Here is a 25,527-nt window from a genome sequence, read left to right on the forward strand (position 1 = left end):
AATGTTTTGATGTATACCCAGTTTTTTTTCTATAATAGTTTAGCTGGCATGACCAAACATTATTATATTACTTCTACCTTCATGGAGAACTGTGAAAGTCCCACATCTACCTGTCAACAAAAGAGCTGAGCAGGTAAGATAATAAAGTTCCCACCAATTGTCTTAGGAACAATAATTTAGTGGATTGGTTAAATAAGTGTGGATGATCCACTATTCAAATGAAATGATATTAAGAAAGAGTGGATTGTCCACTAATCATATGAAATGGTATAAATAAGAGTGGATGATCCAATTATTAAATGAAATGTTATTGAATGATATATGATGCAGATTGTTATTGAATAACACTTTTGTTTCTTTGAGATTACATTTTTATTGTAGAACTTGTTCAAAATGATTGGTGAAAGGGATTGTCTGTGACATGATGGCATCACTGAGGAAGTGTACTATCATACCATGTTACCTAATTGTATTCATAACTCATTACAAGTCATAATATTATGTAGATAAGGTACTGAAATACAATTTCAGATATTTCTTATCAGATTGTAGAATCCATTAACTCATTACAAGATACTTAATAAAACATTCAAGTTCAACTATTGAAAACCATGAAGTCCAATGATTATGAAAAATTACTATAAATGGTGGAAATGTTGTTGGAATGCATATTGCAGTCCATTCCTCACTTGAAAATTTACAGTGCAGTGTGTGCTTGTTGTGAAGTAAAATATTTGTATTATCATTGTCATCTCCAATAGCTTGAGTAGCATCTCATAAGTGAAAACAAATAAATAGATTTGAGGAACATCATGATATAAAAGAGATGTTGGTTAAACAGAACATCACCAAATATTTCTTTGGAAGGAAAATAACCAGAAGAAATCAGAATTACAAATATCTTTCAACCATATATAACATACTTTTCCTGCCAAAGAAGGATACCAAAACTTGCATTGCTTTAATTTCACAAATAAAGTTTAACTCAGAATGTGCAACTGCAATGATATTGCACCTTCATGAGACTAAGCTTTCTGGTGTTACTGAATTATGGACTCTATCTGTGGCTTCCTTTGCCTGTATGAGTTTAAAAATAGAGGCATGTCAGTATTGAAAGGACCAAAGCAAATGAGAATTAAGAAATGCAAAGTTTCACCTGTTGCTCCCAATCAGTACGAATAGTAATGATCATTAAAGAACACACTTGAACAATTAGTGCACAAATGATCCCCAACCAGAGTCCCTACATGAAGCAATTAGTATGGAAAACAAAGATCAGGCAATTGCAATGTAAAATTGATCATCACACATTAATATCAAGGTTATGGTACAGAATGATGAACTTCTGTTTACCTTCCCACCAATATGCAATACAAAAGCCAATACAACAGCTGATGGAATTCCAACCAAATAGTATGATCCCAGATTCACAAATGCACCAATTTTCTGCCAGCCGCATCCTCTAGCAGTGCCTGAATTATTGTTGACAAAGTGAAGAAAGATTATTATACATCATCTAGTTCATTCTTGATTGATGTTCAAGAAGTAAAATGTGAGTTCTACAGAAAATTGGCCACAAAATGAACTGATCCTGTTTAAGTTTCAATTGAAAGTGTGTCTCACAAATTTAAGCAATATGCATTATAAAAGTTTAAAACTAAAGAAAGGAAAATCAAATCTTATAATTGTTTGACTGAAAGCTTTAAATTAATATTCTTATTTGTAGTTTATCTGTACTGTGCACAGTCAAGTTCCTTATGGGATATTGACTCATAAGATGTCAATTGAGTGCTAGCTAACATTTAAGTGAAACATTATATTTGAGTCTAAGCTAACACTATATGATGGGGAAAGAAAAACCTGAAAGAACACATTGGATTCCATCCAGAAAGTTGGATGCTGCTAGAATTGGCAACATAACTGCTACATATTTGACCACTTCTGTTTCATTGCTATATGCATAGCCCCAGATGTTGCGTACAAGTATCATCACTGTTCCCATTAAGATGCCCTCAATAATGACTATTACTAAGACAACATGAACTGCTAAATTTGCAATCCATGGGCGACCAGCTCCAAGTTCATTTGACACACGAATGCTGCAAGAACCATGCAAGAATTGATAAAGAAAGGAATTTTTCAAAAAGCAAATTGAGAAGTGAACAGAATGTCTGACACATGCATGCTTGAGTGAATTTCATAAGTACCAACCTTATTGCTCCACTGAGTCCAAAGGGAATCATCCAAACAGTTGCAGTAGTGTTCAAGCTAGCAAAACAAATTCAAGTGTGCAATAATGTCAAGTGGAGTGTAATACTTATGAAAATAATGAAGCATATGTAACAAATGTTAAAGAAATCTCAAATATGGAACCAACCAGATGGAAAGAACTGATGTTTCCAACTTTGGATTTGGAAGAAGACCAGAAAGGAGAACCATCATTTCGAATGACCACATTTCCAAGCTGCTCACAATAATAATGGTTAAAAAATTTGGAAACAGAATTAGGATTTCAAAAAGAATTGAAAGGCAAGGTTAGAAAAGTAACAAAACTATAAATATTGGTTTATTGTAAGAGGTGCTAAGAGAATGCAATTACCAAACCATGACAGCTGAAGGAATGGCAAGCCTTAAAAATGTGAGAATGTTATGCAATGCCTCTTTGGAAAAGCCTTTCCAAGTTTTTGCACACGAAGGAGAAAATTTGATATAGAGTGAGAGTATAGTAACATTCAACCAATAAGATATGGCATTTGCTACAGCAGCTCCTTTGCTTCCTAGTCCTGATTTGAACACCAGAATCCAACATATAAGTACATGTAGTAATGTGGTAATTCCGGAGCTGCACATCATTGGAAATACAATATTTTGTGTTTGCAAGAATCTGTTGAGGCATTGTAGAAGGCCATAGGCAAAAAGGCTTGGAAGCATAAACGTAGCATAGATTCCAGCTTCTGCAGCTATTTCAGGATCCTGGCCAAAGAAAATCAGAATGGAACTTGTGTTTGCCCAAATAACTGCAAGTGGGATGCTGACAGTCATGAGAATGAACATGGCTCTCTGCATGTGTATGCCTAACATGTGGTACTGTTTTGCTCCATATGACTGGCCACAAAAGGTGTCCAAGGCACTCGCCATTCCTACCTATTTCAACCAAAAACCAAACAAAGAAAAGAAAAATTGTTTGTAATGCAAATCATCATGTGTAATCCTTGACAAGATATGTTTGCAATATAAACCATGGACCAATCACTAGTATTTTTTTTCTGCTTAAATGATCAGCTCAATTGTTTGAACCAATAATGTTGACTTTCTTAGCCATATCTAATCATCCTATTTTCAAGCAATAGAATACAATATATAAAACCATGGAAGAATGAAACGTTTGTCTTCCCCTAACTCCTGGAATTGTTAATTCATGGCAGAGTATCAAAGCCACTCAGATAAACTGGTCTAGAATTTGATCCTCGTATGATTTTTGGAATGAAACAGTAATTCCATCAGTAAGATTTTTATTTGGATAAATTTCTCATAAACATTGAAAAGTAGAGAAGATTATTTTAATTTGTGAGTAATGAAGAATAGAAAAGTAAAAAGATGTGTTCAATTTATACTTCTAGACAGCTAGTTGAGTTGTTGACTCCAATTTGCAGATGTAATATGATTTGCAGAAAGTAAGTGAAGAACTATCTCTCAGAACTCTACTTTCAATAAGTCAGCAGGTCAATAATGACCAATTATTTTGAACTAATAATGTTGACCTTCCCTGCCATTTCCAACCCTAGAAAAACTTCTCAAGTTTTAGAGATGTACTACAGAACCATTTAAATTTGTTCTGATCCATCAGTTTAAACTTCTGGAATCATTGACACATACATGGTATGAAGGAAAACAGTAGTAACATACCAACAAACTGAAACCTGTGACAGAGGCAAAAGAAGTGGCCATGGAAGCACCAGAGAGAGCCAACTCCCCAAGATGCCCCACAAACATAACAGATATAACATTGAGGCAAAAATTCAAAAGGGTCACTGTGATCAAAGGCCCTGAAAGCCATAACTGTTTCTTCACTTCTTCCACAACATCTTTTCTTTCAATTCTCCTCCAACTGCTTTGCTTTTCGTTTACTACGGATCCATCCTTCAGCCCTGATGAATATGAGTGCTGAATCAATGGAGACTGAAGATATGCACTTTGGTTTTGGTCTTCTCTCTCCATTGTCTTCTTTCTTGCTACTCAACACACAGAACACAAAGACAAAAATGTTGCATACTTCATATTGCATGGTGTAACTAGATTATAAAAGCAACACCTTGCAGGGTTTTTCTTTTCCCATTTCACATTACAAACAACACTATTTCTAAGATACAATTTAAATTTATGATATATTAGTTAAAGATTAGATTTATATATTTTTCCCTATAAATTAATATTACCATTTTGAATTATTATTATTAAAAGATTAAAATTATTATTATTATTATTATTATTATTATTATTATTATCAAATATTAAAAGGTGACGAGTGATGATAATGACTGTGTGGTTTGAATTATGGAATGGAAGAAGAGAATTGGGGCACGTCTATCACAGCCATGTGAGGTGGAAAATTTGGTAAGTTACTATAAAAAAAACAACACCTTAAAAAATAACAAAAAATGTAAGAAAATATATCTTTTTAAATTACTCTTTTATTTATCTACCTAAGAATGAAAATTTGATGTTTTTCTTTTTTAAATTGTTGACTATTTAAATTTTTTATTTGCATAGCATCATAAATAAGGAAAAGAGTTGTTCTATAGTATAGAGACTCTTTTATTAAGGAAAACTTTTGTATGAAAAAAAGGAAAATTATATTTGGACACAAAAAATAAATTTTTAATTAAAAATGTATAAATGAATTATTGGAGAGAAAATGTACTATAATAATTTAGAGTACCACTATCTTGTTTCTTTACTTATATTAGTCTCTTTCATTCTTTTTGTACCTTCTTCCATTGTTTTTTCTTTAATGTTTTTTTTTTCTTGAAACTTGGAAGTTCCAAGAGAGAGCAAAATTCCAAAATAATTTATATTGTTGTATTTAATGATTTTTTATTTAAATTTAAACCAGTAGATATTTACAGTTTGTTAATTATTTAAATTAATGTTAATTAACATGTAAGCTCACACTTAAAAAAATAAATTATTAAAATAGAAACTCATGAGTCTGTTAAATTAGACTAAAAACAGTGATTCATTATGGTTTACAAGTTGAACACTTGGACCACCTCATTTATTGATAGCTATGTTCTTATTCAAGTCAAAATAAGAGTCAATTGTTTAACTTAATCCAACACTATTAAAATATGAAATAAGTGAAACCGAATCAAAATTGAATTCTCTTACTAATATAATAATATATTATTTTATTTCCATGCATAATTAAGCTCTAGAATAGAAAATATAAAATTTCAATCAAATTATACTTTATAATATAAACATAATTTCATTTTAGAAAAAATATTTTTATTATTATTATTGACCTGGAATAGTTTAATAAGTTGAAATGACTTCAAACAAATTCAGATTTATTTTTAAATTTACCTCTGTTTAAAATAACTTGGATTTTCCTTTTGGCAGCAACTTGTTTCTCATCTTATTTTATTATATTATATGGTCATTTATGTTGACATTTCATGTCTTGGATCTTGTGAAACTCTCCATTCAATGGTGGTGGGTAACTTTTGGAAAAAAAAATTCATGCTTTGTTTTGATCAAAAGATAAAACACTCTCTTAGATCAAGACTTTCTCACTTAAAGAATTAAGATTATGATTTTTTTTATTTCTTAAGTTTCATTAATCAAGATTAAGCAGAGTTAGTCAATGCAGGATTCATTATTCTATTTCTGGTATTTACAAAACAAAAATAGTTCATCTGAGTTTTCAATAAGTTCATGTGGGGATGATCCATACAAAAATATTTGAACCAGTTTACATCATCTTCAGTCAGAGACTTTACATGACATTCTTCAAATTCATTTTACTCTTTAAGTGATGCAAGAATCAATAACATATGAATTGGTTGATGTATTCAAATTTTTTTGTCTGATATTTATAGCTGACATGATGAACAAAATATTATATTACAGGGAATGTAGTTTTCAGCATAAGAGTCCCACATCGACCTGTCAACAAAAGAGCTGAGCAAGTAACATAATAAATACATAGCAATTTACTTCCTTGAACATCTCTGTCTTGAATCCTCAGATATGATAAGAAAAATAACAGATTTGTTAGTTAAATGTCTAAATCTCAATTATTATTGTACAGTGTCAAATTAGTTAGTTTAGGGTGTCATGTTGTGTGTGTCTTGATCGTGAAATGATTGAAGTAAACAAATCTTCCACATTCTTAACCTAAAATCTGGATGTGTGTATGTGTAAAATTGAGGTGTTCATATCATGCAAAAATAAGTCTTTCAGCAGACAGTCCAAAACCTCTTTGAAATTCTGCTGTGAAACATGAAACTCCAAAGATAAAAACATGACCATAGAGATAAAAAAAAAACATTGATGTTTCAAACTTTGAATTTGGAATAAAACTAATATTGATGTTTCAAACTTTGAGTGCATATTGAATATTTTTTAAATGGTTATTTTCTTTTTTTGTTCAGTTTAATTAGAATAATATTGGAAAGAATAACAGATTATTATGTATAAAAAAGTGAGAGTGAATATTGATGCAGTAGTTATTTTTATACTAGAGTGTATATTGAATAATTTTTATCTCAATTTATAGAAAGTTACTATTTTATTCTATTTGTTAATATATTATTTTAGTTATTAAAATGAAAAATGTGGATACACATAACCAAAACACTTCTACCAACATAACCAAAACACTTCTACCAATACAATTTTCGAACTATATAGTATACAGAGTAATATTTAGTTATGAATATTTTTTAATTAATTTTTTAAAATATCAATACATTGCTTTTTTTTTAATGTTTTTCTGATATTTAAAGTTGGACCTATCTAATAATTGTCTTGATCCAAAGAAAGATATGATGTTACAAACAAATTAATGTATTAGACATAACAAGCAGATACAATCAATAAGGACTTTTGGAACCAAAGAAGGCAACTTATTGATCAAAATCTTCTTAATAATTAGCTAATGCAATAGGTCTAAAATTCTCCATCTTATTAGCTCCAGATTATTTAGGGATTAGAACAACATTAGAGCTGTAATTGGAGGTAATCTATCATTCTTTAATAGCTGTAGTACTGTTGCATAAACATCCAGATTCACTGTTGTGCCAGTATTTCTGAAAGAAAATGCTTCCAAAATCATCAAGTTCCAGTCATTATCATCTTCCACCTTAAGAATCACATAAGCAACCAAGCCATTCTCAATGTATTCATTATCAGTAGAAAATATATTATGTAAGTATTTGACAATATGATCCTCCAATGCTTACCTTAAACCCAAGGTCAAGATAAAAGTGATTGCAGGAACTGAGTTTTGCATTGCAGAAGCAAAAATTGGAGAAGCATAGTATAATCCCAACAAGTAAATGTGTAAGGAAATGTAGTGATCCTTCATTGTCAATGTGTAAGGAAAGAAGAAAATATTATAACTCAAAGGAAGGAAATATGAGCATGGAAATCTGCAACTTGGATACATTCTTACCCCAGTAATGCAAGTAGGAAGAACTGAACCAGTAATGCAAGTAGGAAGAACTGAACCAGTAAAGAGAAAGTGAGAGGTGGTCTTTGATTCCTGATTATAAAGATATTGACATTTCTCCATGTTTTGATGGATCAATTTTTTCAGAAAGAGATTTATGTAATTGGATATCATGACCTTGAGAAGGCAATGATCACGTTATTGGCCAAAAAATGAGGCATTGAATACCATGCAAGTTAAGAAAAAATAATTAAAAAATTTAAATTCATTTTACTCCTCCATATATTTATCAGTTGTGCAGAGGGAATAAATCAGGAACCACCACTCCAGCTGGCATCACCAACCATTACTATATTACTTCTACCTTCATGGAAACTATGAGAGTCCCACATCGAACTGTCAACTTACATAGTACACTCATCATGATAATAGATTATTTAAAACTACAAGGATCAATCCATTCATCATGGAAATAAGGAATAAGGCGGAATAAGGCGTACTAAGTTCCAGACTGATAGTGAGTAAACCTGGTTTTTCGAAAACAAAATGTTTTGGCTTTTTTTTTTCTGTATCTTTTTTTTGTGATTCGTTTATGGACGAGCTTTCTTGTATGGATGCAAAGCACATACGAAAGTATTTGTGTGAATTTTTTTCAGCGCAATACGGACCCAGAATGAAATTGTAAAAATTAGACCGCAATTTCACAAGTTTCGGTAGAGGATAACCTTGGTTTGCACAAAATTTCTGAAAAATTCTCCCGAAATAGTTTTTTCATGAAATTCCACCCAAGAATCTCCACTGAATTTGGGACAAAACACGACAAATTTCAGGTCAAACGGATGAGTATTCACCCACGAAAAAAATCAAAAAGTTTCACACAAACGAACCTTCCTTTCAGCCCTGGCAGTGACGAATAAAAAGTTTATTGCCAATCTTGTGGGACGAATCTGGGGCTCAAACCTCAACCAAATCTCAATAGAAACAGCGACGAATGTGTGGTAAAAATTTCAGACCAAAATACCCAAGGAGTAAGGCGTAGTAAGTCCCAGACCGAGACTGAACAAAACCGGTTTTCCAAAAACAAAACGTCCTGGCTTTTCTTCCCCGTATCTTCTTTTTGTGATTCGTTTATGGACGTGCCTCCTTGCCAAGGTGCAAACAACATACGAAAGTTTTTGTGTGAATTTTTTTCAGCGCAATACGGACCCAAAATAAAATTGTAGAAATTAGGCCGCAATTTCACAAGTTTCGGTAGAGGATAGCCTTGATTAGCACAAAATTTCAGAAAAATTCTCGTGGAATAGTTTTTTCTTGAAATTCCACCCAAGAATCTCCACTGAATTTGGGACAAAACACGACAAATTTCAGGTCAAACGGATGAGTATTCACCCACGAAAAAAATCAAACAGTTTCACACACAAACGAACCTTCCTTTCAGCCCTAGCAGTGACGAATAAAAAATTTATTGGCAATCTTGTGGGACGAATCTGGGGCTCAAACCTCAGCCAAAACTCAATAGACACAGTGACGAATGTCTGGTAAACATTTCAGACCAAAATACCCAAGGAGTATAGCGTAATAAGTCCCAGACCGAGAGTGAGCAAAATCGGTTTTCTGAAAATAAAACGTCTTGGCTTTTCTTCCCCATATCTTCTTTTTTTGATTCTTTTATAGACGTGCCTGCTTGTCTGGGTGCAAAAAATATACGAAAGTGCTTGTGTGAATTTTTTTCAGTGCATTACGGACCCAGAATGAAATTGCAGAAATTAGGCAGGAATTTCACAAGTTTCGGTAGAGGATAGCCTTAGTTTGCACAAAATTTCTGAAAAATTCTCCTGGAATAGTTTTTTCCTGAAATTTCACCCAAGAATCTCAACTGAATTTGGGACAAAACGTAACAAATTTCAGGTCAAACGGATGAGTATTAACCCATGAAAAAAATCAAACAGTTTCATACACAAACGAACCTTCCTTTCAGCCCTGATAGTGACGAATAAAAAATTTATTGCCAATCTTGTGGGACGAATATTGGGCTCAAACCTCAGCCCAAACTCAATAGACACAGTGACGAATGTCTGGTAAAAATTTCAGACCAAACTACTCAAGGAGTAAGGCGTAGTAAGTCCCAGACCGAGAGTGACGAAAACCGATTTTCCGAAAAAAAAACGTCCAGGCTTTTCTTCCACATATCTTCTTTTTTTGATTCGTTTATGGACGTGCCTCCTTGCCTGGGTGAAAACAACAAACGAAAGTGCTTGTGCGAATTTTTTTCAGCGCAATACGGACCCAGAATGAAATTGAAGAAATTAGGCCGCAATTTCACAAGTTTCGGTAGAGGATAGCCTTGGTTTGCACAAAATTTCTGAAAAATTCTCCCAGAATAGTTTTTTCCTGAAATTCCACCCAAGAATCTCCACTGAATTTGGGACAACAGCCGAGAAATTTCAGGTCAAACGGATGAGTATTCACCCACAAAAAAAATCAAACAATTTCACACACAAACGAACCTTCCATTCAGCCCTTGCAGCGACGAATAAAAAATTTATTGCCAATATTGTGGGACGAATCTGAGGCTCAAACCTCAGCCAAAACATAATAGACACAGTGACGAATTTCTGGTAAAAATTTCAGACCAAAATACCCAAGAAGTAAGGCGTAGTAAGTGCCAGGCCGAGAGTGAACAAAACCGGTTTTCCGAAAACAAAACGTTCTGGCTTTTCTTCCCCGTATCTTTTTTTTGTGATTTGTTTATGGACGTGCCTCCTTGCCTGAGTGGAAACAACATACGAAAGTGCTTGTGTGAATTTCTTTCACCGCAATACGGACCCATGGCAGTGACCAATAAAAAATTTATTGTCAATCTTGTGGAAGGAATCTGGGGCTGAAACCTCAACCAAAACTCAATAGACACAGTGAAGAATGTCTAGTAAAAATTTCAGACAAAAATACCCAAGGAGTGAGGCGTTGTAAGTCCCAGACCGAGAGTGAACAAAACCGGTTTTCCAAAAACAAAACGTCCTGGCTTTTCTTCTCCGTATCTTCTTTTTGTCATTCGTTTGTGGACGTGCCTCCTTTCCTGGGTGGAAACAACATACGAAAGTGCTTGTGTGAATTTCTTTCACGCCATATACGGAGCCAGAATGAAACTCCAAAAATTAGGCCGAAATTTCACAAGTTTCGGTAGAGTACAGCCTTGGTTTGCACAAAATCTCTGAAAAATTCTCCCGGAATAGTTTTTTCCTGAAATTCCACCCAAGAATCTCCACTGAATTTGGGACAAAACGCGACAAATTTCAGATCAAACGGATGAGTATTCACCCACGAAAAAAATCAAACAGTTTCACACACAAGCGAACCTTCCTTTCAGCTCTGGCAATGACAAATAAAAAATTTATTGCCAATGTTGTTGAACGAATCTGGGTCTCAAACCTCAGCCAAAGCTCAACAGACACAGTGACGAATGTCTGTTAAAAATTTCAGACCAAAATACCCAAGGAGTGAGGCGTAGTAAGTCCTAAACCGATCGTGAACAAAACCGGTTTTCCGAAAAACAAACGTCCTGGCTTTTCTTCCCCGAATCTTCTTTTTGTGATTCGTTTATGGACGTGCCTCCGTTCCTGGGTGGAAACAACATACGAAAGTGCTTGTGTGAATTTCTTTTAGCGCAATACGGACCCAGAATGAAATTGCAAAAATTAGGCCGGAATTTCACCGCCTTGGTTTGCACAAAATTTCTGAAAAATTCTCTCGGAATAGTTTTTTCCTGAAATTTCACCCAAGAATCTCCATTGAATTTGGGACAAAACGCAACAAATTTCAGGTCAAACGGATGAGTATTCATTCACCCACGAAAAAAATCAAACAGTGTCACACACAAACGAACCTTCCTATCAGCCATGGCAGTGACGAATAAAAAATTTATCGCCAATCTTGTGGAACGAATCTGGGGCTCAAACCTCAGCCAAAACTCAACAGACACAGTGACGAATGTCTGGTAAAAATTTCAGACCAAAATGCCCAAGGAGAGAGGCGTAGTAAGTCCCAGACCGAGAGTGAACAAAACCGGTTTTCCGAAAACAAAACGTCTTGAGTTTTCTTCCCCGTAACTTCTTTTTGTGATTCTTTTATGGACGTGCCTTCATGCCTGGGCGCAAACTACATACGAAAGTGCTTGTGTGAATTTCTTTCAGCACAATACGGACCCAAAATGAAATTGCAGAAATGTGACCGGAATTTCACAAGTTTCGGTAGATGATAGCCTTGGTTTGCACACAATTTTTGAAAAATTCTCCCGAAATAGGTTTTTCCTGAAATTCCACCCAAGAATCTTCACTGAATTTGGGACGAAACGCGACAAATTTCAGGTCAAACGGATGAGTATTCACCCACGAAAAAAATCAAACAGTTTCACACACAAACGAACCTTCCTTTCATCCCTAGCAGTGACGAATAAAAAATTTATTGCCAATATTGTGGGAGGAATCTGGGGCTCAAACCTCAACCAAAACTCAATACACACAGTGAAGAATGTCTAGTAAAAATTTCAAACCAAAATACGAAAGGAGTGAGGCGTAGTAAGTCCCAGACCGAGAGTGAACAAAACCGGTTTTTCGAAAACAAAACGTCATGGCTATTCTTCTCCGTATCTTCTTTTTGTCATTCGTTTGTGGACGTCCCTCCTTTCCTAGGTGGAAACAATATACGAAAGTGCTTGTGTGAATTTCTTTCAGCGCAATACGGACCCAGAATGAAACTCCAAAAATTAGGCCGAAATTTCACAAGTTTCGGTAGAGGATACCCTTGGTTTGCACAAAATTTCTGAAAAATTCTCCCGGAATGGTTTTTTCCTGAAATTCCACCCAAGAATCTCCACTGAATTTGGAACAAAACGCGATAAATTTTAGGTCAAACGGATGAGTATTTACCCACGAAAAAAATCAAACAGTTTCACACACAAACGAACCTTCCTTTTAGCCCTGGCAGTGACGAATAAAAAATTTATTGCCAATGTTGTTGAACGAATCTGGGGCTCAAACCTCAGCCAAAACTCAACAGTCACAGTGACGAATGTCTGGTAAAAATTTCAGACCAAAATACACAAGGAGTTAGGCGTAGTAAGTCCCAGACCGAGAGTGAACAAAACCGGTTTTCCGAAAAAAAAACGTCCTGGCTTTTCTTGCCCGTATCTTCTTTTTGTGATTCGGTTATGGATGTTCCTCTTTGCCTGGGTGCAAACAACATACGAAAGTGCTTGTGTGAATTTCTTTCACCGCAATACGGATCCAGAACGAAATTGCAGAAATTAGGCCAAAATTTTATAAGTTTAAGTAGAGGATAGCCTTGGTTTGCACAAAATCTCTAAAAAATTCTCCCGAAATAGTTTTTTCCTGAATTTCCACCCAAGAATCTCCCCTGAATTTGGGACAAAACGTGACATATTTCAGGTCAAACGGATGAGTATTCACCCACAAAAAAAATCAAACAGTTTCACACACAAACGAATCTTCCTTTCAGCTTTGGCAGTGACGAATAAAAAATTTATTGCCAATCTTGTGGTATGAATCTGGGGCTCAACCTCAGCCAAAACTCAACAAACACAGTGACGAATGTCTGGTAAAAATTTCAGACCAAAATACCCAAGGAGTAAGGCGTAGTAAGTCCCAGACCGAGAGTGAACAAAACCGGTTTTCCGATAACAAAACGTCCTGGCTCTTCTTCCCCGTATCTTCTTTTTGTGATTCGTTTATGGACGTGCCTCCTTGCCTGGGTGGAAACAACATAAGAAAATGTTTGTGTGAATTTCTTTCAGCGCAATACGGACCGAGAATGAAATTGGAAAAATTAGGCCGAAATTTCACAAGTTTCGGTAGAGGATAGCCTTGGTTTGCACAAAATTTCTGAAAAATTCTCCCAGAATATTTTTTTCCAGAAATTCCACCCAAGATTCTCCACTGAGTTTGGGACAAACGCGACAAATTTCAGGTCAAACGGATGAGTATTCACCCACGAAAAAAATCAAACAGTTTCACACACAAACGAATCTTCCTTTCAGCTTTGGCAGTGACGAATAAAAAATTTATTGCCAATCTTGTGGTATGAATCTGGGGCTCAACCTCAGCCAAAACTCAACAAACACAGTGACGGATGTCTGGTAAAAATTTCAGACCAAAATACCCAAGGAGTAAGGCGTAGTAAGTCCCAGACCGAGACTGAGCAAAACCGGTTTTCCGATAACAAAACGTCCTGGCTCTTCTTCCCCGTATCTTCTTTTTGTGATTCGTTTATGGACGTGCCTCCTTGCCTGGATGGAAACAACATACGAAAGTGCTTGTGTGAATTTCTTTCAGCGCAATACGGACCCATAATGAAATTGCAGAAATTAGGCCGGAATTTCACATGTTTCGGTAGAGGATAGCCTTGGTTCGCACAAAATTTCTGAAAATTTTTCCCCAAATAGTTTTTTCCTGAAATTCCACCCAAGAATCTCCACTGAATTTGGGACAAAACACGACAAATTTCAGGTCAAACGGATGAGTATTCACCCACGAAAAAAATCACACAGTTTCACACACAAACGAACCTTCCTTTCAACCCTGGAAGTTACGAATAAAAAATTTATTGCCAATCTTGTGGAACGAATCTGGGGCTCAACCTCAGCCAAAACTCAACAAACACAGTGACGAATGTCTGGTAAAAATTTCAGACCAAAATACCCAAGGAGTAAGGCGTAGTAAGTCCCAGACCGAGAGTGAACAAAACCGGTTTTCCGAAAACAAAACGTCCTGGCTTTTCTTGCCCATATCTTCTTTTTGTGATTCGGTTATGGATGTTCCTCTTTGCCTGGGTGCAAACAACATACGAAAGTGTTTGTGTGAATTTCTTTCACTGCAATACGGATCCAGAACGAAATTGTAGAAATTAGGCCAAAATTTTATAAGTTTAAGTAGAGGATAGCCTTGGTTTGCACAAAATCTCTAAAAAATTCTCCCGAAATAGTTTTTTCCTGAATTTCCACCCAAGAATCTCCCCTGAATTTGGGACAAAACGTGACATATTTCAGGTCAAACGGATGAGTATTCACCCACAAAAAAAATCAAACAGTTTCACACACAAACGAATCTTCCTTTCAGCTTTGGCAGTGACGAATAAAAATTTTATCGCCAATCTTGTGGTATGAATCTGGGGCTCAACCTCAGCCAAAACTCAACAAACACAGTGACGAATGTCTGGTAAAAATTTCAGACCAAAATACCCAAGGAGTAAGGCGTAGTAAGTCCCAGACCGAGAGTGAACAAAACCGGTTTCCGATAACAAAACGACCTGGCTCTTCTTCCCCGTATCTTCTTTTTGTGATTCGTTTATGGACGTGCCTCCTTGCCTGGATGCAAACAACATACGAAAGTGCTTGTGTGAATTTCTTTCAGCGCAATACGGACCCATAATGAAATTGCAGAAATTAGGCCGGAATTTCACATGTTTCGGTAGAGGATAGCCTTGGTTCGCACAAAATTTCTGAAAAATTTTCCCGGAATAGTTTTTTCCTGAAATTCCACCCAAGAATCTCCACTGAATTTGGGACAAAACACGACAAATTTCAGGTCAAACGGATGAGTATTCACCCACGAAAAATATCACACAGTTTCACACACAAACGAACCTTCCTTTCAACCCTGGCAGTGACGAATAAAAAATTTATTGCCAATCTTGTGGTACAAATCTGAGGCTCAAACCTCAGCCAAAACTAAATAGACACAGTGACGAATGTCTGGTAAAAATTTCAAACCAAAATACCCAAGGAGTAAGGCGTAATAAGTGCCAGACCGGGAGTGAACAAACTCGTTTTCCGAAAACAAAAAGTCCTGGTTTTTCTTCCTCGTATCTTCTTTTTCTTATTCGTTTATAGACGTGCCTCCTTGCCTGGGTGAAAACAACATAAGAAAGTGCTTGTGTGATATTGCTTCAGCGTAATACAGACCCATAAAAAAATTGCAAAAATTAGGCCGGAATTTCACAAGTTTCGGTAGAGGATAGAATTGGTTTGCACAAAATTTTTGAAAAAAATTCTCCCATAATAGTTTTTTCCTGAAATTCTACCGAAGAATCTCCACTGAATTTGGGACAAAACGTGACAAATTTCAGGTCAAACGGATGAGTATTCACCCACAAAAAAAATCAAACAGTTTCACACACAAACGAATTTTCCTTTCAGCTTTGGCAGTGACGAATAAAAAATTTATTGCCAATCTTGTGGTACAAATCTGAGGCTCAAACCTCAGCCAAAACTCAATAGACACAGTGACGAATGTCTGGTAAAAATTTCAGACCAAAATACCCAAGGAGTGAGGCGTAGTAAGTCCTAGACCGAGAGGGAACAAAACCGGTTTTCCGATAACAAAACGTCCTGGCTCTTCTTCCCCGTATCTTCTTTTTGTGATTCGTTTATGGACGTGCCTCCATGCCTGTGTGCAAACAACATACGAAAGTACTTGTGTGAATTTCTTTCAACGCAATATGGACCCATAACGAAATTGCAGAAATTAGGCCGGAATTTCACAAGTTTCGGTAGAGGATAGCCTTGGTTTGCACAAAATTTCTGAAAAATTCTCTATGAATAGTTTTTTCCTGAAATTCCACCCAAGAATATCCACTGAATTTGGGACAAAACACGACAAATTGCAGTTGAAACGGATGACTATTCACCCACGAAAAAAATCAAACAGTTTCACACACAAACGAACCTTCCTTTCATTTCTGGCAGTGATGAATAAAAAATTTATTGTCAATCTTGTGGGATGAATCTGGGGCTCAAACCTCAGCCAAAACTCAATAGACATAGTGACGAATGTCTGGTAAAAATTTCAGACCAAAATACCCAAGGAATGAGGTGTAGTAAGTCCCAGACCGAGAGTGAACAAAACCGGTTTTTCGAAAACAAAACGTCCTGGTTGTTCTTCCCCGTATCTTCTTTTTCTGATTCATTTAAGGACGTGCTTCCCTGCCTGGGTGCAAACAACATACGAAAGTGCTTGTGTGAATTTCTTTCACCGCAATACGGACCCATAATGATATTGCAGAAATTAGGCCTAAATTTCACAAGTTTCGGTAGAGGATAGCCTTGGTTTGCACAAAATTTCTGAAAACATCTCCCAGAATAGTTTTTTCATGAAATTCAACCCAAGAATCTCCACTGAATTTGGGACAAAACGCGACAAATTTCAGGTCAAACGGATGAGTATTCACCCACGAAAAAAAATCAAAAAGTTTCACACACAAACGAACCTTCTTTCACCCCTTGCAGTGACGAATAAAAAATTTATTGCCAATCTTGTGGAACGAATCTGGAGCTCAAACCTCAACTAACATCATGTTAATATCATCACCACTACTAATATAATGTTATATTTAGTTTTATCTGAAAGAATATTACACATAAAAATTATCATTTGGAATTGTCATACTTGTTAATAGTAATAAAATATCTTCACTGATATTTGAAATTGCAGAAATTAGGCAGAAATTACACAAGTTTCGGTAGAGGATAGCCTTGGTTTGCATAAAATTTCTGAACAATTCTCATGGAATAGTTTTTTCCATAAATTCCACCCAGGAATCTCCACTAAATTTTGGACAAAACGCGACAAATTTCAGGTCAAATGAATGAGTATTCACCCACGAAAAAAATCAAACAGTTTCACACACAAACGAACCTTCTTTCAGCCCTTGCAGTGACGAATAAAAAATTTATTGCCAATCTTGTGGAACGAATCTGGGGCTAAACCTGAACCAAACCTCAATAGACACAGTGACGAATGTCTGGTAAAAATTTCAGACCAAAATACAAAAGGAGTGAGGCGTAGTAAGTCCCAGACCGAGAGTGAACAAAACCGGTTTTCCGAAAACAAAACGTACTGGCTTTTCTTCTCCGTATCTTCTTTTTGTGATTCGTTTATGGACGTGCCTCCTTGCCTGGGTGCAAACAACATACGAAAGTGCTTGTGTGATTTTCTTTCAGCGCAATACGGACCCAGAATGAAATTGCAGAATTTAGAGCGGAATTTCACAAGTTTCGATAGAGGATAGCCTTGGTTTGCATAAAATTTTTGAAAAATTCTCCCGGAATAGTTTTTTCCTGAAATTCCTCCCAAGAATCTCCACGGAATTTGGGACAAAACGCGTCAAATTTCAGGTCAAACGGATGAATATTCACCGACAAAAAAAATCAAACATTTTCACACACAAACGAACCTTCCTTTCAGCCCTGTCAGTGACGAAAAAAAACCCTAAACCTTAAAAAATTTGTTTCCAATCTTGTGGGACGAATTTGGGGCTCAAACTTCAGCCAAAACTCAATAGACACAATGACGAATGTCTGGTAAAAATTTCAGACCAAAATACCCAAGGAGTGAGGCGTAGTAAGTCCCAAACCAAGAGTGAACAAAACCGGTTTTCCGAAAACAAAACGTCCTGGCTCTTCTTCCCCGTATCTTCTTTTTGTGATTCGTTTATGGACGTGCTTCCTTGCCTGGGTGCAAACAACATACAAAAGTCCTTGTGTGAATTTCTTTCAACGCAATACGGACCCATAATGAAATTGCATAAATTAGGCCGAACTTACACAAGTTTCGGTAGAGGATAGCCTTGGTTTGCACAAAATTTCTGAACAATTCTCACGGAATAGTTTTTTCCAGAAATTCCACCCAAAAATCTCCACTGAATTTTGGACAAATCGCGACAAATTTCAGGTCAAATGAATGAGTATTCACCCACGAAAAAAATCAAACAGTTTCACACACAAACGAACCTTCTTTCAGCCCTTGCAGTGACGAATAAAAAATTTATTGCCAATCTTGTGAAACGAATCTGGAGCTCAAACCTCAGCCAAACCTCAATAGACACAGTGACGAATGTCTGGTAAAAAAATCAGACCAAAATACCCAAGGAGTAAGGCGTAGTAAGTCCCAGACCGAGAGTGAACAAAACCGGTTTTCCGAAAACAAAACGTCCTGGCTTTTCTTCCCCTTATCTTATTTTTGTGATTCGTTTATGGACGTGCCTCCTTGCCTGGGTGCAAACAACATACGAAAGTGCTTGTGTGAATGTCTTTCAGCGCAATACGGACCCAGAATGAAATTCCAAAAATTAGACCGAAATTTCACAAGTTTCGGTAAAGGATAGCCTTGGTTTGCAAAAAATTTCAAAAAAATTCTCCCGGAATAGTTTTTTCCTGAAATTCCACCCTAGAATCTCCACTGAATTTGGGACAAAACGCGACAAATTTCAAATCAAACGAATGAGTATTCACCCACGAAAAAAATCAAACAGTTTCACACACAAACGAACCTTCCTTTCATCCCTGGCAGTGACGAATAAAAACCCTAAACCCTAAAAATTTTATTGTCAATATTGTGGGACGAATTTGGAGCTCAAACCTCAACCAAAACTCAATAGACATAGTAACGAATGTCTGGTAAAAATTTCAGACCAAAATACCCAAGGAGTAAGGCATAGTAAGTCCCAGACCGGGAGTGAAAAAACTGGTTTTCCGAAAACAAAATGTCCTGGATTTTCTTCCCCGTATCTTCTTTTTCTGATTTGTGTTTGGATGTGCCTCCTTGCCTGGTTGCAAACAACATACGAAAGTGCTTGTTTGAATTTTTTTCAGTGCAATACAGACACAGAATGAATTTGTAGAAATTAGGCCGGAATTTCAAAAGTTTCGGTAGAGGATAGCCTTGGTTTCCACAAAATTTCTTAAAAGTTCTACCATAATAATTTTTTTCTTGAAATTGCTCCCAAGAATCTCCACTGAATTTGGAATAAAACGCAACAAATTTCAGGTCAAACGGATGAGTATTCACCCACGAAAAAAATCAAACAGTTTCACACACACAAACGAACCTTCCTTTCAGCCCTGGCATTGACGAATAAAAAATTTATTGCCAATGTTATGGGACGAATTTGTGGCTCAAACCCCAGCCAAAACTCGATAGACACAGTGACGAATGTCTGGTAAAAATTTCAGACCAAAATACCCAAGGAGTAAGGCGTAGTAAGTCCCAGACCGAGAGTGAACAAAACCGGTTTTCCGAAAACAAAACGTTCTGGCTCTTCTTCCTCGTATCTTCTTTTTGTGATTCGTTTATGGACGTGCTTCCTTGCCTGGATGCAAACAACATACGAAAGTCTTTGGGTGAATTTCTTTCAACGCAATACAGACCCAAAATGAAATTGCATAAATTAGGCCGAAATTACACAAGTTTCGGTAGAGGATAGCCTTGGTTTGCATAAAATTTCTGAACAATTCTCACGGAATAGTTTTTTCCATAAATTCCACCCAGGAATCTCCACTGAATTTTGGACAAAACGCGACAAATTTCAGGTCAAATGAATGAGTATTCACCCACGAAAAAAATCAAACAGTTTCACACACAAACGAACCTTCTTTCAGCCCTTGCAGTGACGAATAAAAAATTTATTGCCAATCTTGTGGAATGAATCTGGGGCTCAAACCTCAGCCAAACCTCAATAGACACAGTGACGAATGTCTGGTAAAAAAATCAGACCAAAATACCCAAGGAGTAAGGCGTAGTAAGTCCCAGACCGAGAGTGAACAAAACCGGTTTTCCGAAAACAAAACGTCCTGGCTTTTCTTCCCCGTATCTTATTTTTGTGATTCGTTTATGGACGTGCCTCCTTGCCTGGGTGCAAACAACATACGAAAGTGCTTGTGTGAATGTCTTTCAGCGCAATACGGACCCAGAATGAAATTCCAAAAATTAGGCCGAAATTTCACAAGTTTCGGTAGAGGATAGCCTTGGTTTGCACAAAATTTCTGAAAAATTCTTCCGGAATAGTTTTTTCCTGAAATTCCACCCAAGAATCTCCACTGAATTTGGGACAAAACTCGAAAAATTTCAAATCAAACGAATGAGTATTCACCCACGAAAAAAATCAAACAGTTTCACACACAAACGAACCTTCCTTTCATCCCTGGCAGTGACGAATTAAAACCCTAAACCCTAAAAAATTTATTACCAATATTGTGGGACGAATTTGGGGCTCAAACCTCAGCCAAAACTCAATAGACATAGTAACGAATGTCTGGTAAAAATTTCAGACCAAAATACCCAAGGAGTAAGGCGTAGTAAGTCCCAGACCGAGAGTGAAAAAGTTGGTTTTCCGAAAACAAAATGTCCTAGCTTTTCTTCCCCGTATCTTCTTTTTGTGATTCGTTTTTGGATGTGCCTCCTTGCCTGGGTGCAAACAACATACGAAAGTACTTGTTTGAATTTTTTTTCAGTGCAATACAGACCCAGAATGAAATTGTAGAAATTAGGCCGAAATTTCAAAAGTTTCGGTAGAGGATAGCCTTGGTTTGCACAAAATTTCTGAAAAGTTCTACCGTAATAGTTTTTTCTTGAAATTCCACCCAAGAATCTCCACTGAATTTGGAACAAAACGCGACAAATTTCAGGTCAAACGGATGAGTATTCACCCACGAAAAAAATCAAACAGTTTCACACACAAACGAACCTTCCTTTCAGCCCTGGCATTGACGAATAAAAAATTTATTGCCAATGTTATGGGACGAATTTGTGGCTCAAACCCCAGCCAAAACTCGATAGACACAGTGACGAATGTCTGGTAAAAATTTCATACCAAAATACCCAAGGAGTAAGGCGTAGTAAGTCCCAGACCGAGAGTGAACAAAACCGGTTTTCTGAAAACAAAACGTCCTGCCTTTTATTCCCTGTATCTTCTTTTTGTGATTCGTTTATGGACGTGCCTCCTTGCCTGGGTGCAAACAACATACGAAAGTGCTTGTGTGAATTTTTTTTCAGCGCAATACGGACCCAGAATGAAATTGCAGAAAGTAGGCCGGAATTTCAAATGTTCCGGTTGAGGATAGGCTTGCTTTGCACAAAATTTTTGAAAAATTCTCCCGGAATAGTTTTTTCCTGAAATTCCACCCAAGAATCTCTACTGAATTTTGGACAAAACGCGACATATTTCAGGTCAAACGGATGAGTATTCACCCACGAAAAAAATCAAACAGTTTCACACACAAACGAACCTTCCTTTCAGCCCTGGCAGTGACGAATAAAAAATTTATTACCAATCTTGTGGGACGAATCTGGGGCTCAAACCTCAACTAACATCATGTTAATATCATCACCACTACTAATATCATGTTAAATTTAGTTTTATCTGAAAGAATATTACACATAAAAATTATCATTTGGAATTGTCATACTTGTTAATAGTAATAAAATATCTTCACTGATATTTGAATTTTGTATATACAAAAATACTGAGAACTATAATTTCAAATCTTTAGAGCATAAATTCCACCACATCCAGATATCCTGAAGTTGTTGTGATTTAACATGGAGAACTGAATTTTAATAGCCAAGCAAGAAAAAATGGATATAGTTTCTCAAGATTCTGTTTAACATCCATAATATTCATGTATAGTTAGGGTAACATACAACTCAAAGAGTCTTGCTTGTATCATTGACATGATGCATATCATCTGATAACTATATTTAACCTTCTAATCAAATGTCAATGAATTAGCTTCTGAAATAAAAAAGAAATGCACCAGCAGGCTTATTCCTTAACCAAACTTAGCCTTGAGCACCATAATTCTAATAACTATATCCAAACTTGCACAACTTGAAATGCTACTAACTAGGACCATATATCAGTGGTTATTCAATACTTTCAAACCAGGACTAGACGGTCTGTTCCTGTAAACAGATGGACAAATCATGGTATGTCTTTGGGAGCTGCATCAATTTCTTTATTCTCTTCCTCTGCCTTAAGCAAGGGGTTTGTTAGTGATGATGACTTGGTCACCTTTTTTTCATTGTTTTTGCCCCATAGGACTAAGTATAGACCAAGCACAATGAAAATTGCACCAATAAGCCTGTAATAAAAATTGAATAACCCATTTAGGCAATTCTGCACTTCAGCCATTTCAGTAACAGGGAAATATTTCATTAATGATCAATAAATTTAGCCCTTACCCTCCAGAATATAACTGATCACCAAGAATTAGGACTGCCATGAAAGCAACTAGAATAGTTTGCACAGGCTGGAAGACAGCAACAAACACAGGGCCACCCTTTTGAATACACCATGTTTGGAGAGATATGACAACGCCAGATGCTATAATTCCCTGCAATTGCCATCATGAAATAGTGAATTGAATTAACTTCAAAATTTCCAGCACTTGGGGGATTATATGTGTCATGTAAATCATATTTAATGATATTTGAGAATTGAAGTGATGAACATTACAGCATATAGGATAATAGAAAGCTCCTCTAGTGACTGTATCTTCCAATTTTCAAAGTCATCTTCTGCAAAGGCTGCTATGATCAAGAATTGGATCAATCCAAAGAAGCATGTAAACGAAGTGAGGGTTAGTTTTGCTGGATACTTCTTCACCACAGGAGCCTGCACCAAATTTTTGCTTTTACAATTCAGGTCACAAAATTGGTGATACTGAGGAAATTAAGTAAATTTCATGAACATATGTCTGGTCACAACTACAATATATTTGTATGGATACGTTTATCTTAAGTACGAATCAACATATTGGTTATCTGAATTCTGAAATTTCAGTTTATATATTATGTCATGAGTATTAACAAGACCTGAAAAACTATCCAACCAGCCCATGACAGACAATGTCCAAGCAAGTATATGCAACCCCAAGTCCAATTTTGCACTTTTGTTGATTGATCTACGTCTAAAGTGTCTCCTTGTGTTTGGTCCATCGGTAGGTGAAGAAGAGGAGGACCTTTGTAAAGAGTAATTACTGTGGCACCCCCCACACTGGCAATGGTTCCAAGAACTTTTGCCAATCCATCTCTCCTTGTGATGTTGGCTTCCTCAAGCCTGGTACAAATCAAATGAAATCATCAAGTTGTGGCAATATTACAACATAAAATAATAAAGAATGTCACAAGGAGACTTGATTACCTTAAAGCCAAGGCCAAGATAAAAGTGATTGCGGGAACTGAGTTTTGCATTGCAGAAGCAAAAGTTGGAGAAGCATAGTATAATCCCAGCAAGTAAAACCCTTGGTTTGCAGTGATCCTTCATTGCCAATGTGTAAGGAAAGAAGAAAATATTATAACTCAAAGGAAGGAAATATGAGTATGGAAATCTGCAACTTGGATACATTCTTACCCCAGTAATGCAAGTAGGAAGAACTGAACCAGTAAAGAGAAAGTGAGGGGTGGTCTTTGATTCCTGATCATAAAGACATTGACATTTCTCCATGTTAAAATTTGAGTAAATAGTATATGAAATGGCAGTGTAAAAGGCTTTTATATGTCAATCAATTAGAAGAACTTTATTAACTTTTACAATAACTACCTTGAAAGTCATACATAACATGATTTCTAATTGGTTGACGACATAAAAGTTTTTACAATGATACTGCATAGAAATTAATCTCTAAATATATATAGCTCTAAGCAAAATGAAGTAAAAATAACAAAAAGATTTTGATAGGAAAGGTGAAAAGTGAAAACAAACTTCATCTGGAAACTCACTTCTCTAACACATAAGCAAATGGGCTTAACAAAACCAAAGCAATCAAATTTCGATAAACGGGGTAAACAACTTGGCTGACACCAATATTTAGTGCAAGTCTAGATACAATGTGATATCCTGCAAAGCAGAGCTGCAGGGTAAGTAATGCCACAAGAAGCTTTACTTTCTCTGTTGCAATAATAGCCATTGTTGTTTATGAGAGGCTGTAAGAGTGAAGGGTGCTTATATAGAGGGAAAAAGTTGATAGGAATATAAAATTATACAGCTTGCTACTGTTAATATCAGTTGTTATTTATGGTGTTTGATGTATCGTATAGCAACTACTATGATATGTAAACGTTTAACATATACTCTAAGTTATTCATGCACTACAAAATCTTGGATAATACAATATATTTTGCTCGTTGACTTTGAATTAAATAATTTAGGGAGACAGAGTCAAGGTGCATCACGTTACTTGGGTAGCTTGAGACTAACCAACCTCTATCATTTGTATGAACATGTTCCCACCATCCCTTTTTCATACTATGTTTATCAGACCGTTGTCCCAACTCTATCTCTGTGGAGATTAATAATTGCGTATCTTTTTAGTTTAAACTATTCCTTTGGTTCCTTTAGTTATTCTCATTTTAAGTTTTAATTCCTTTACAAGAAGAAAACTGTATAATTTAATCACCACGCAATTTTTTGTAACAACTTATTACTGTAAAAATTGTTTTGAAGCAGTTTTATACTGTTATAAATTATTGAGTGTTGTTAGTCTCAGTGACTAAAGATTAATTATGCATGTGTAGGACTAAAACTTACAATTGGTTTAAAATAAAGATACTATAAGACCAAAAGAATAGTATAACCTTTCTTTTACTATTTGTTATAAATCTAATCCAACAGGTGTTTGATTGCTTTTTATATATAAAATCCAGATATCAGCCATAATAATGATGATCATTGGCTGCTCCTGACTCAATGATTCTTTTGAATGCATATAAATGAGAAGGATAATGAGAATATGAATCCAAAATGCATGTGCTACTGTTTATAACCAGCATATTTTATGATTAAACTTTTCATATTGCCCTGAAATTGGCATAAATGGCAACTGAAAGTTTTTCTTTTGGTCTTCTTCATTGCAGAGTCAATCTTTTTTTTATGAATTTATTACTCATTAAGTTGTTAAATGAAAAAGGGTTCTTTAAAGAATGAAACTACATAATATTTTCATTCTAAGACGAATATCATAGCTAACCCCGAGATAGTTCAATAATGTGAAACATGATAGAAAA

The 25,527-nt window shown here is 35.9% G+C and overlaps 2 protein-coding genes across 2 annotated transcripts; both read right to left on the reverse strand.

The window, feature by feature from the left end:
- Positions 1 to 799: 799 nt before the first annotated feature.
- LOC137837966 (protein DETOXIFICATION 16) lies at positions 800 to 4,394 on the reverse strand. The gene is made up of 8 exons (XM_090301258.1): positions 3,907 to 4,394; positions 2,600 to 3,144; positions 2,378 to 2,464; positions 2,212 to 2,268; positions 1,861 to 2,099; positions 1,354 to 1,472; positions 1,157 to 1,243; positions 800 to 1,077 (listed from the first exon to the last, which is right to left on the reverse strand). Exons 1-8 carry the CDS (start codon positions 4,216 to 4,218, stop codon positions 1,018 to 1,020), a joined length of 1,506 nt encoding a protein of 501 aa, XP_090157384.1. The 5' UTR covers positions 4,219 to 4,394; the 3' UTR covers positions 800 to 1,017.
- Positions 4,395 to 21,907: 17,513 nt separating this feature from the next.
- UMAMIT4 (nodulin MtN21 /EamA-like transporter family protein) lies at positions 21,908 to 24,507 on the reverse strand. The gene is made up of 7 exons (XM_090301109.1): positions 24,244 to 24,507; positions 23,876 to 23,938; positions 23,666 to 23,782; positions 23,338 to 23,581; positions 22,979 to 23,137; positions 22,705 to 22,856; positions 21,908 to 22,604 (listed from the first exon to the last, which is right to left on the reverse strand). Exons 1-7 carry the CDS (start codon positions 24,429 to 24,431, stop codon positions 22,445 to 22,447), a joined length of 1,083 nt encoding a protein of 360 aa, XP_090157235.1. The 5' UTR covers positions 24,432 to 24,507; the 3' UTR covers positions 21,908 to 22,444.
- Positions 24,508 to 25,527: the final 1,020 nt, after the last annotated feature.

This window comes from Phaseolus vulgaris, chromosome 4 (genome assembly GCF_051622355.1).
Source record: "Phaseolus vulgaris cultivar YP4 chromosome 4, ASM5162235v1, whole genome shotgun sequence".
Taxonomy (NCBI): domain Eukaryota; kingdom Viridiplantae; phylum Streptophyta; class Magnoliopsida; order Fabales; family Fabaceae; genus Phaseolus; species Phaseolus vulgaris.